General features: G+C 40.9%; 1 protein-coding gene across 2 annotated transcripts in view; it reads left to right on the top strand.

Moving 5' to 3' along the window:
• LOC124619554 (mitogen-activated protein kinase 15-like) overlaps positions 1–13325 on the top strand; it is a 192257-nt gene that overhangs the window by 108793 nt on the left and 70139 nt on the right. For both annotated transcript variants that reach the window (XM_047146032.1, XM_047146033.1), the window contains one exon: positions 10143–10282. In XM_047146032.1, coding sequence (XP_047001988.1) covers positions 10143–10282 — 140 coding nt within the window. The remainder of the gene's footprint in view (positions 1–10142; positions 10283–13325) is intronic.

Raw genomic sequence — 13325 nt, 5'->3', positions numbered from 1 at the left:
CCACGCTTGTTGTTGCGGCTGCTTGGGGCGGTCACAAGCAAGGGGCGACTTGACCCAACAAATCATGCCTGGTCAAACTTATCAGCCACTATGGCACCCAGATCATATTGCTCTAAGATTTAAAATACTTGGGAAAGTGATGGATCATAGTACTGTAAGACCTGTTCCCATACTCTACTATCTGGGAGATTGAACGTTATAGCATCACGTATCATGAGATTACTGTAAAAGTTGCCGCAACTACACTTAAATTTATGCTTCCTAATAGTCATCACTGTTAATTCTGTGTACCATTGGTGGTATGTCTGCTCTGTTTTTTTCTGCAAGTGAAAGAACTGATATCTAGGGACAGCAACTTGGGCTAGCTGGTCATAGTACCGAGTTAATGCAGTGATTACTTGGTCATAGGCAAGTTTATTTGGATACGTGGTTGGGAATAGTTTTTGTATTAACCTGAACACTGGGGGCCCTGCAATCAAAAGAAAGTATTGTAACTTTACGATACCTTGAACATGATGAACTTGGCAATGTGCTTGGCAGTGAGCCATGACTGTGGACGAAGACGTTCTTCCGACTGCACCCATCATCTGGCTTGCAAGGCAACAGGAACATCCTCCTGAAAACCGCTGCTGGGGCACACATCTAGGCCTGAGGGTGTGTCCTGGAGCAATTGATTGTCCTGTCGATGGCGGTGGTGGGTCCAGGTCTATTGGGTCGGAGAGGAGGGGACGGCAGGGGCCGTTCTTCCGACTGCACCCATCATCTGGCTTGCGAGGCAACAGGAACATCCTCCTGAAAACCACTGCTAGGGCACACATCTAGGCCTGAGGGTGTGTCCTGGAGCAATTGATTGTCCTGTCGATGGTGGTGCTGGGTCCAGGTCTATTGGGTCGGAGAGGGGGGGACGGCAGGGGCGAGGGTGCGTCATTGATCCACTCCTCCTGGGGTTCCCTCATGGCACCAGTGGGTGGTTGCGAAGGCCGCGATGTCCCTTGAAGCCCTGAATCTGGGGGAAGAAATGCTGCAGAATCATGGGGAAAATGACATGCATAAATGTGATTCTGGTGGTGGCACTGAAAACCATCTGGGCCTGCAATCAAGTACATAAAAGAGCCAATGCATTCCTGGATCATACCTCTTTCCCAGTGCCCATGGTTACCATATACCCTGAAAAAAAATAAGATTGTGGGGCACAAAGTGATACTTGTGGACCATTGATGGCACCAGATGCTGTGATGGTTGTAGCAAGTGTAGCAGCATCTAATGGCGGGGGCCATGCAGAAGTTCCGCCTCATGGGTCTCATGGGTGGGAGTGATGGGAAGTGAGAAAGAGCTACAGCACCTATTCCCATGTGTGGGTACTAAGTGTTCTGCTTCTCCATTGGACTATGGGTGAAACAGAGCACTTGTTAGATGATGAGGGCCATTTCGTTCACAAAACTGTTCAAAGTCACATGAAGTGAACTATGGTCTGTTGTCTGACACGAGCACTTCTGGCAAACTGTCAGTGAAAAATATGGAGGACAACACTTGAATGGTGCTGCATGATTTGGTAGAAGCCATAGGCACTACAAATGGAAACTTGCTAAAGCAGTCTACCACTATGAGCGATCAAGGGAGAAGATGTTGTTTGGTGGCCAGTATCCTCTTTCTACAACATAAATGGCCACGTGGATTAACAAGGTTCTTTATTTACATGAACAGAGAGCTACTTATCTTAAATAGGGTCTGTGTGCCATGGTACAGGTTCAGTACTTGCAGACAATATCGGCAGTCTTGCTATAGACACAAATCTGGATGTTATGTACTGGCATAGCCTGTGCTGAACTGTGCTACTCTGTGAATGAATGACAGCAAATGCCAGCTTGGAGTAGTGAGTGAAGTCAGTCCATCTGTGAGCTGGTGACTGAGACTGAGTGGCTGACTGATTGATTGTGCTGGTGAGACTGAGCCCTCTGGTCAGAGGCAGCAATCTAAATACTTGTGGTTGAGAGGGTTTTGGCAGCATGTTGCTTGCAAGTCTGTATTTGGCCTCTCTCCTGATAGGCGCACTTGATCCAGCACCTACTATCGATCTGCTACATTTTTGTCAACTGGTGTAATGGTGACAGCTTATGCCAGCACAATATGTGTATGCCATTTTAAGTTATTTTGAAGTCATGTGCCTAAAAACATTGTTTCCAGAGAAGATGAAATTTTGTTGGTGCTTATTGTCACACTGGTGTTGCATACATCACTTTTTAAACAGAAATTTGGGCATGTTGATTTTTGGTGTTTATCAGTAGCTTAACCCTCTCAAACTGTCTATTCAGCTGTGCTGTAGTTTTATTTGCAGTTGTCTGGAGCTGACTTGGGGTGTTTCTTGTAATAAGGATGCACATGTCATCTGCAAAAAAAGTATTTGTTTGTGACTCAAAATTTAAATCTAAGTCATGGATATACAGGAGAAAGAGGATTGGCACAACTGTGAATCCATGAGGGGCTCCTCATTTTAGAAATTATAAACATATCCAGGTATTTTCCTTTAGTTCATGTTTTATTTATATTTTCTGTTTCCTGTTTGTCAGGTGCAATGTGAACCATTTAAGTGCAGTGCCTCTAATGCCATATGCTTGGAGCCTGTCCAACGGTACATTGTGGTCCAGTATGTCAAAGGCATAAGTCTAAAAAATGCCAGTGCCACTTTCTTTTTTGCCCACTGTTTGCATGGCATTGTGTATAAATTTGTAGATAGCACTAGTTGTTGATTTGTTTTTCCTGAATCCATGCTGTGTATCAGTGAGAAGTATGTTTTTCTCTAAAAATTTCATTAATCTATTATAAATAAATTTTTAACCAAACAATGGAAAATCCAGGATGGAATGTAACAATACCAGAGAAGGAAAGTTGCTACTTACCATATAGCGGAGATGTTGAGTCGCGATAGGCACAACAAAAAGATTCACACAATTATAGCTTTTGGCCATTATGGCCTTTGTCAGCAGAAGACACACACACACACACACACACACACACACACACACACACACACACATGCACGCACGCAGATGCAACTTGCAAACATGTCTGCAGTCTCAGAGAACTGAAACCACACTGGGAGCAGCAGCACCAGTGCATGATGGGAGTGGTGACTGGGTGGGGGTACACGAGGAGGTTGGGGCATGGAGGGGGGGGGGGATAGTATGGTGGGAGTGGTGGACAGTGAAGTGTTGCAGTTTAGATGGAGGGCAGGAGAGAAGCTGTGGAGAGGGGAGGGAGTAAGTAGCGGAAAGGAGAGAAATAAAAAACAATTAAAAGACTGGGTGTGGTGGTGAAATGAGGGCTGTGTAGTGCTGGAATGGGAACAGGGAGGGGGCTGGATGGGTGAGGACAGTGACTAACGAAGGTTGAGGCCAGGAGGGTTACGGGAATGTAGGATGTATTGCAGGGAAAGTTCCCACCTGCACAATTCAGAAAAGGTGGTGTTGGTGGGAAGGATCCATGTGGCACAGGCTGTGAAGCAGTCATTGAGATGAGGGATGTAATGTTTGGCAGCATGTTCAGCAACAAGGTGGTCCACTTGTTTTTTGGCCACAGTTTGTCAGTGGCCATTCATGTGGACAGACAGCTTGTTGGTTGTGATGCCTACATAGATGGAAGCACAGTGGTTGCAGCTTAGCTTGTAAATCACATGACTGGTTTCACAGGTAGTCCTGCCTTTGATGGGATAGGTGATGTTAGTGACTGGACTGGAGTAGGTGGTGGTAGGAGGATGTATGGGACAGGTCTTGCATCTAGGTCTATTGCAGGGGTATGAGCCATGAAGTAAGAGGTTGGGAGCAGGGGTTGTGTAAGGATGGACGAGTATATTGTGTAGGTTCTGTGGACGGTGGAATACCTCGGTAGGAGGGGAGGGAATGATAGTGGGCAGGACATTTCTCATTTGGGTGCATGATGAGAGGTAATCAAAACCCTGGCAGAGAATTTATTTATTTATTTATTTATTTATTTAGCATTCAATAGATCACACATGTGATATAGGATTTGTCATTTGATTACATGTAACACATAACAACACATACACATAATAAATTGACAAACATATACAAACAGCAAACAAATTACATACACATAGTACATAAGTAGTGTACAAGAACTTATTACCCAAAAAAAAGTACGTGCCCATGATAAACAATTTTAGATCGTGAACTATGCCTTATGCACAAAACGTATTATGGATATACACAATAAGTATTACGGATATTTAACAGATTTTTCCTAAGTATCATAATTACAAAGTTGAAAACATCATTAAATTAGTTTGAATTTTTAAAAAATAAGTACAGGTTTCAATGTAATTCAGTTGCTCCAGTCCTGGATGGTACTGAGTTACGAGGGGAATACTCCTCTGTGGCCGGACTGTGGTACTTTGGGAGGTGGTGGGAGACTGGAAAGATAAGGCCTGGGAGATTTGTTTTTGTACAAGGATGGGAGGATAATTGTGGTCATTGAAGGCTTCAGTGAGACCCTCGGTATATTTTGAGAGGGACTGCTCATCACTGCAGATGCAATGACCACGGGTGGCTAGGCTGTACGGAAGGGACTTCTTGGTATGGAATGGGTGGCAGCTGCCGAAGTGGAGGTATTGCTGGTGGTTAGTAGGTTTGATATGGACGGAGGTACTGATGTAGCCATCTCTGAGGTGAAGGTCAACATCTAGGAAGGTGGCTTGTTGGGTTGAGTAGGACCAGGTGAAGCAAATGGGGGAGGAGTTGTTGATGTTCTGGAGGAATGTGAATAAGGTGTCCTCACCTTCAATCCAGATAGCAAAGATGTCATCAGTGAATCTGAACCAGGTGAGGGCTTTAGGATTCTGGGTTTTTAGGAAGAATTCCTCTAGATGGCTCATGTATAGGTTAGCATAGGATAGTGCCATGCGGGTGCCCGTAGCCATACTGTGGATTTGTTTGTAGGTAATGCCTTCAAAGGAGAAGTAATTGTGGGTGAGGATATAGTTCGTCATGTAGACTAAGAAGTAGGTTGTTGGTTTGGAATCCATAGGGCATCTGGAAAGGCAGTGTTTAATAGCAGTAAGGCCATGAACATTAGGGATGTTAGTGTACAGGGAAGTGGCATCAGTAGTGATGAGCAGGGCACCGTGTGGTAAAGGGACAGTAACTGTGAAGGGTTGGTCAAGGAAATGGTTGGCATATTTTATATAGGAGGATAGGTCCCGGGTAATAGCCTGAAGGTGTTGGTCTATGAGAGCAGCCATTCTCTCATTTTTCTATGATTTTACTGAAGCCTTATAAGGCAATTGGTCTATACCTTTCTATATTTCATTTGTCACCTTTCTTATGAATAGGGACCACTTTAGCAATTTTTAAACAATCTGAAAATATGCCTGTTAGAAAAGATGAATTTACTATATCTGCAACATGCAGTGAAATTTTTGTAATACATTGCTTTTTGGTGCAGTCAGGAATATCATCAGTTCCTGGTGACATTTTCTTGAGAGTTGATACAACATGGATGATTTCATCTGGAATTGTTCCACAAACATAGATTGAAGAGGAACATGACTGCACTTTGTAGTATCTGTTTTGTCACTGATAGTTAAATTATTTGTGATATCTGCGGGGTAACACCTGAAAAGATTTGTGATGTGTTGAGAATCAGTTACACTCTTGTTGTCATGGTTCAGAGTGAGATTTTCTATTTTAGGGGACACTTTTCAGTTTTCATTTGATAGTAACTGTAAGGTTGAGCAGTAGCTCTTTCTTTTGCTACTCCCAAGAAAATCATTAATGAAGTCCCCACACAGCACTATTGATTTCTTGTCTAGATGGAGCCTATTTAGTACAGATTCAAGCTTATTTAGGATTGACTCAAAATTTCCATTTGGGGAGAGATAAATTCCTGCCACTATATTTGCCACACTGACTTCAATAAGAGCCAGCTCAGAGGTCCTTTCTGCATTGAGATACTGAAACTTATTAATAGATTTATGTTTTAGAACTTGCTTGATGAAAATTAAAGTACCTCCATTTTTATAACTGTTTCTCCAGAAGCAATTTGCTAGTATGTACCCTGGTATAGAAAAAGAGACAATTCAGTTAATATCTAGCCAGACCCTGTAATGCCCAGAACACTGGTGAAGTGGAGTTCTGTATTTAGTAAAATCTTTACATTTAAAGTTTTGTTTGTTATTGATTGAATATTTTGATGGCAAACAGAAAGACCTTTGCTTAAGACAGTGTTACTACTCAGGGCCCATATTGGTTGAAAGCACCAATGATGGCTGTTAATCCGTTAAAATCAATTTGCAAAAGTGAATAATAAAACATGATTTTGCGACTGGTTGCTGCATATTTGGTAATTTTAGAAAGACTTTGTTGGTGCAATTTATTTGATTACCAGTACTGATTTTTACATTAATATTAGAGTTCCCTAAGGGCATTTTTATTACACCACTAACCTCATTCTTGCTTGGTAAGGATTTGTCCACAAAAAAATCATTTGTGTGCAAGTGTAGAGTCTTCTTCTGAATTGTTGAAGTCCAAATATTTTCTTGCAGTGAGCTGTGGATCACTTGTGCATAAGAGGGACATAATTGATTTTTTGGTGAATGGAGGTGATGTAAAGATGGATCTTTTTTTTTTTTTTTTATTTTCTATGTCTTATCTCTGATTTCTTGGTGACACATCTGTTTATTTTTTCATCACAAGCTGCTTCCCCTCTCCATTTAAATGTGGTCCATGTGTAGTATGAAATATATGTCCTATACAGTTTCTGTATTTTCATACTGTGTGCGCATTTTCGAGAGCAGCACATTTGCAGCACTTACCTCTTTTTTTTTTTTTTTTTTTTTTTTTTTTTTTTTTTTTTTTTTTTTTTTTTTTTTACACATGACCACAGAGGAAGATCATATCAGTGTGGAATGGTCATTAACAGGACATTTATATGAGTCAAGCATCCTAAACACTTTTTTAACTTGTCAGTGGCTTTCATTTTTAAGTACATCATTTGCTCCTCCAAACAACACAAAAATCATTATGAGTTAAATTAATGACTTCAGGCAAGTAGACGAGTTTTCCTGTTTCAGACACAGGAGCAACAGTCTTAACAAATGCTGTTGCATTTCCATCATTTTTGTCATTGATCCAAGTAGCAATCTCACTACTGTGATGTCAGCAATGACAATAAACTTTGTTACTTTTTCATATTCTGACACATTGGGGCTGTACATTGTTATGGGTTTCAGAATGGAGGGCAGATACTTGTGAATCTTCATTAAAAATTGGAGCATAAAATTTTTGTACGACCTTTTCTTTTGTCAATTTCGAAGCTCAATAACTTTTGTAGTATCAATTAAGGCATCTTCTTTTTTCTTGATGCTGTGTGTCACAGTCGTTTATCTTACCGGAGCTACTTTCGAGATTAGTAATGGTGTAGTTCATCTTGTCTGCTGAAATTACACTACAGTTTGTTGGACTTTCCTGGTGAATAGTGTGCATTTTGGAAAGTTGCAACTTTTTGTATTCGTGTTTCCATATTTGTACATCTGTGGTTAGTACAGAAACAATTTCTTCTTTGCTTCTTTCTTGTAGGCTTAATTTGGGACACAACACTTCAAACACAGCCACAGTTTTTTCTTTGGGTCTGCTTTTGCACAGCTGTTTTACATTTTACACATGATTCCTTTGATACTTGTCCCTTTGCAATAATATTCGTTTGTTTTTTCCTCCATGCAGTTAACGTTTTCTGCCGATGATGTGGAGCGTATACTTTCACACACTTGACTCTCTTACCTAATTTTTTCTTATATTTTTCAATCAATTCGTTAATGGTATGAAGCAAAATGCATTTATGATTGTCATACACAATCCTAGTTTCACAGTCTCGCACATTAATGTCATCCACCATCTTGCACCTTTTCCTGTCTTTCATTCTTAATGCAGACATTAAACTTTCCAATGCATTCACTGTCAAACAGTTGCATCACAACATGTGAACAAGCCAGTTTTTTCTTTTACTTATAACTTCCAATAGTTTTCTTCTCTTCACTATTATTTCCAGCACCTATTCATTAGTCACTCTCAGCACTCGACTAATCCTTTCCGTTCTCGCGTCCATCGTAATTTAATATATTATTATTGTTATTATTATTTTTTGATTGTTGCCGACTTACGTGGTGGGCCTTAATAAAAATGATATTTCATTTAATTTTGATGTATGATTAAATGCTTTCCTGAAGTTCTCCTTTTTTTTAACAATATTAATCTCAAATTATTTGTTATGTTAATGAATGTTAGACTCGCTGAATCTTAAAACATAAGCATATAAGTTGAACAGTGTAATAAACTTTTCATATTAATTTCCTCGGCTAGTCAGTTCACTTTAAAGCAAAAGATCTTTAGTTATTAATTACAACTGCGACCCACACACGCGCGAGAGTATTTTTCTTACCTCCGTTAATCATTGCCACGTAGTCGGAGTCCTGGCTCTGGCTGTCGGCTATGGTACTGAAAATAAGAATCTTAAAGCTACGTATTTTCTGCAACGTCGGGCGGCTGTGGAGAAAAATTAATATTATGTTAATAGCGGGCGAGTTTTCTGCTTCCGCTAATTTTTCATCAGTTAATATCGCCACGTAATGGCGTCGTTGGCTGCATCGGCCGCTGCGATTGTTGAACTGTCAATTACTTGAATGCAGGTTAATTCAAGGAAGGCGGACATGAAATCGGGATCACCTCTTACAAATTAAAAGTGCACAATAATATTAAATGAATATATTACATGCTTAACCCATACAAATATGCTTACATTTGCCAGCACTCGCAAGATGTCCGTTTATACACAATCAAGACAAGAGAAGAAGTGAAGACGATTAAAAAAAATTAACAAAAGAGCGTATCTTGTCATCTCTTTAGATCATTTTGTTATAAATTATTCCTTTGCAATCGAAACCTACCCAGAGAAATTATTATTTTACGGCTACATGATAAAAATATATTATTCAATTTTTAAATGTCCTTTCTTTATAAATACTGTTTTTTAAGTGTTTTCGTAGTATAGCACTGGGGCGCTATACCGTCCTCCTTCACACGCACATCTCAGATGCTTGCAACCTCCTGTTGTCCTCTTTTTCTCAATAACTATGTTTCGACTTTCCAACTGCATGGAGTGCCACACTACCTAGTCTTTTCCTGAGCTCTTTATCTAGCTTCCCACATAATAACTTTGTCTTTTTATTGACAGCTTCCATATCTACTGCAATTAAAGCTTTGGTATCCTGATGGCATCTTTGATCTTCCATTATTATATTTTCTAGGTATTTGATAGCTGTCACTTGGAAAATTTTAATTTGCTGTTTCTTAATATTAGCTATTTTATTTCCTTTGCCAACCACCACTCTCTTTGTTTCTTTTTTCTTATTTATCTTCATACCATATTTTTCTTTCAGGTCTTTTAACATTTTGTTTGCACTACTTTCACTTCCTGCTAGTAACACCATATCAACTGCAAATAATATACATGCTATTCTTTTTCCTTCAACACAAACTACATTTTTTCCAGTTGAGCACTTCTCAATAATTTCTTCAAGGTATGTCTGAAAGAGCAGAGCGGAGAGACAGCAGCCTTGCTTCATTCTCCCTCTGATCACACTTTCCCCATTTTGTAATCAGTCCAAGAAAATGACTTGCAGGGGAAGATAAGATTGAGGGAGCACGAGTTCTAGCAAAAAATAAATGTAGCTCAATCGGTTGACATTATTCCAAGATATTTGCTAAACCAGCACATTAAATATGAGTAAGCAGTTAATCATTTCCATGGATTATTTTATTTATTATTATTATTATTGTTATTATTTTCTCATTAAGCAGTGACTTAATTTTATGGGTAACCATTTTAGGAGTTGTTTAGGAAGCTGCACTATGTTCTGCATTACTTTTGACTACCAACCACATGTTATTGAGTTGATATTGTACTCTATTGTGACTCACTGTGGATCACTATGCGAAAGTGGTTGATGGGCTAGAACCAATTGCAACAATGAAATTCAAAAATATATTTATTGAGTAATATGTATCCTCATTTAGGTATTTATATTTCATTCTAGATCTACCAGTTCTGCATTTGACGATAACTTTGTTCTACAGATACACACATGGTATAGACATGTGGAGCTTGGGATGCATACTGGCTGAGATGCTTTTGGGAAAACCTCTATTTCCTGGATCATCGACAATCAACCAGATGGAAAGAATTATGAGTGCCTTACCAACACCATCAAAAAGTGGTTTGTTTCTTACAATAAATGATTTCATAAACTGAGAACTAGTTTTTCTGCTTAGTTGGTTACTATATTTTAAACCTAATATTTCTACAATGGCATATATGTTCAACACCTTTTATATGTACTAGTTGATCACACTAATGTTGTAAAGATCATCTCACTCTTTGTCCGCCCCGGTAGCTGAGTGGTCAGCGTGACAGACTGTCAATCCTAAGGGCCCGGGTTCGATTCCCGGCTGGGTCGGAGATTTTCTCCGCTCAGGGACTGGGTGTTGTGTTGTCCTAATCATCATCATTTCATCCCCATCGACACGCAGGTCGCCGAAGTGGCGTCAAAGTGAAAGACCTGCACCAGGCGAACGGTCTACCCGACGGGAGGCCCTAGCCACACGACATTTCCATTTATTTTATCTCACTCTTTGAGCAGTACAAGTAACCCTGGATGAACTTTTGAAAATATTAATGCAGAACTTAGAGAAATGGTCAGACAGGACAGGCATCCACACATGGATGTGACTCACATTTTAATGCATCTAGGAAGGGGTGAATTACACAGCTAATTTAAAGAAGCATCCATTCTGGCCAAAGCATTACCCATCCTGTTCTAGTTGTTTCCAATATTTTCACAAAACATTTTTAGAGTAAAGTACTGTGTAAGATGTAAGTGCAAAGTAAATATAGTCACAGTTAGATGAGCTACTAGTGAGACCACAAAGTACATCTTGGACAAAGCAATGGGTCTGGAAAAGTACCCAATGAGCACCTTTCATCAAATCTTAAGAAGCCTCATAAACAAAAAGAATGAACTTCTACTATCAATATAGGAACTAGAAGAGTAAGTGAAATATCAGCAGGTGGGTCATGCTTATCAAATGTCATTGGAAATCACTTCAGCTCAACAGACAAATTTAGGCAGATACTTATGTAAGAGATGAGTTATGAATAAACTAAGGAGACTTGCTCTTATTTATTTACAACAAGAGGTGTATACACAGGATCCTTACCAGAAACAGTGCAAGCTAACACAAGTCCGTATTCCAAAGTAAAGCTGGGTCCATGCCATATCAAAGTTTTGCATATGGCAAATAAAATCCACAATATTAACACCTAAGCCAAACCAGTTACACATTCACTGCACACTCCACAGATTGCTTCACAACCGATGCAGACCAACCATGGGTAAACTTGTATGCCAAATGGTCCCATGTTTCTGTCAGAGGGTGCTTCTAATGACAAGAACTTGCTGAGTAATGTCACCACAGAATTTTTCGGTAATGACATGAGAGCTGTTTGGTTTCCATGGTCACTGTAGGCGGTGCCACTATATCATCCCCCGCTGTCTCCTTCCCCCACCCAGCATGACTGCTGGGGGAAAAGATGCAGGCAGTGCGTGGTATGAAGGAGTTGTCTCTGGGAAAAGTGACAGGTCGAAGTGCACGGGCATCGCTTTGGAATGCTGAGGCTCGATGGGAGATACATAAGTCATCATGAGGCCAGAGGGTCCACTGGGGCAGAGAAGCTGTTGGCTGCTGACCATGGTGGTGGAGTCAAAATTGATTTCAATTGTGCTGCAAAATCTATGGGCAGAGGCCACAGTATACATCATGGACCTGTAGCAAATGAAGATTATCTCATGGATCTGGGTTAGGTGGTACCAGAACTGCCAGGCCCACACCAAGGTGCCCACCTCAAAGGGAGAGGCCTTGGTGAAGATGTGTGCTGGCAGTGGTGAAGTGTATCCGAGAGAGTGCAAAGATGGGAGACCATAAAGCTATTTCACTGCATTGCAGTCTTCAGTCTGGATAGCCCTGTAAGTTGCTAGAAAACCACAGAGGGCGTCATTTCCTTACAGGTAACAGCCACAAGGTAGTTCTTAAATGTTTCAAGTCCAATTGCCAAAGTTTGAATCCAAAATAGGTTAGGGATGGTTTTACGAAAATACACTTGTGTGGATTGGATTTGAGTCAATTTTCCACAAACCTCTGGAACAAAATCTCATCATTGTGAAGGTGATCGTCCGGGGTTGCACTTGTGACAAAATGTCATTAAACAATGAGGCACAATTGAGAATATCTTGAACAAGTGATCCATAAAACACTGCAATATGTCAGGGACTGAAGAGATACCACAAGGTAAGCAGCTATAAAAATATTATGAAAAGGATAGTTGCTACTCACCTTATAGTGGGCATGCTGGGTTGCAGAGAGACACAGCAAAAACGTTGTCAGGAAGCGAGCTTTTGGTTGACAAGACAATCATTGAAAATAGACAAAACACACACACACACACACACACACACACACACACACACACACACACAATCGCAGCTCTCACATGCACAACCACAATCACTGGCAGCTGATGCCAGCTGCAAGCAGCAGCACATGTAGGAAGAGGCAATGGGGTGGTGGGGGTAAGGAGGAGGCTGGGCAGGGGTGGGGGGATAGCAGGTTATGGGTGAGGGATGGTAAAGTGCTGTTTGTGGGAGCATACATGGATGAGATGGAGAGAGGGTAGGGCAGCTAGGTGCAGTCAGGAGGTTAGACTGAGGGCAGGGGTAGAGGGAAGAGGGGGTAGCAGAAAAGGTGAGAAGTAAGTGGGATGGTAGAATAGAGGGCTGTGTATTGCTGTAATGGGAACAGGAAAGGGGCTAGATGGGTAAGGACAATGACTAAACAACGTTGAGGCCAGGAGGGTTACAGGAACGTGGGATATATTGCAAGGAAAGTTCCCACCAGCACAATTAAGAAATGCTAGTGTTTGTAAGAAGGGTCCAGATGGCACAATCTGTAAAGCAGTCATTGAAATGAAGAACTTTGTGTTGAGTGGCTTGATCAGCAACAGGGTAGTCCAGCTGCTTCTTGTTGGTGGTCATTCATGTGGCCAGGCAACCTGATGGTTGTCATACTCATGTAGAATGCAGCACAGTGGTTGTAGCTCAACTTTCAGATCACAAGACCTGTTTCACAGGTAGCCCTGGCTTTGGTGGGGTAGGTGATGCTTGTGACCAGACTGGCGTAGGTGGTGGTGGGAGGATGATGTATGGG

Source organism: Schistocerca americana, chromosome 6 (genome assembly GCF_021461395.2).
Source record: "Schistocerca americana isolate TAMUIC-IGC-003095 chromosome 6, iqSchAmer2.1, whole genome shotgun sequence".
NCBI classification, from domain to species: domain Eukaryota; kingdom Metazoa; phylum Arthropoda; class Insecta; order Orthoptera; family Acrididae; genus Schistocerca; species Schistocerca americana.
Note: the sequence above shows the minus strand (reverse complement) of the source record. Positions and strands in the feature narration are given on the sequence as shown.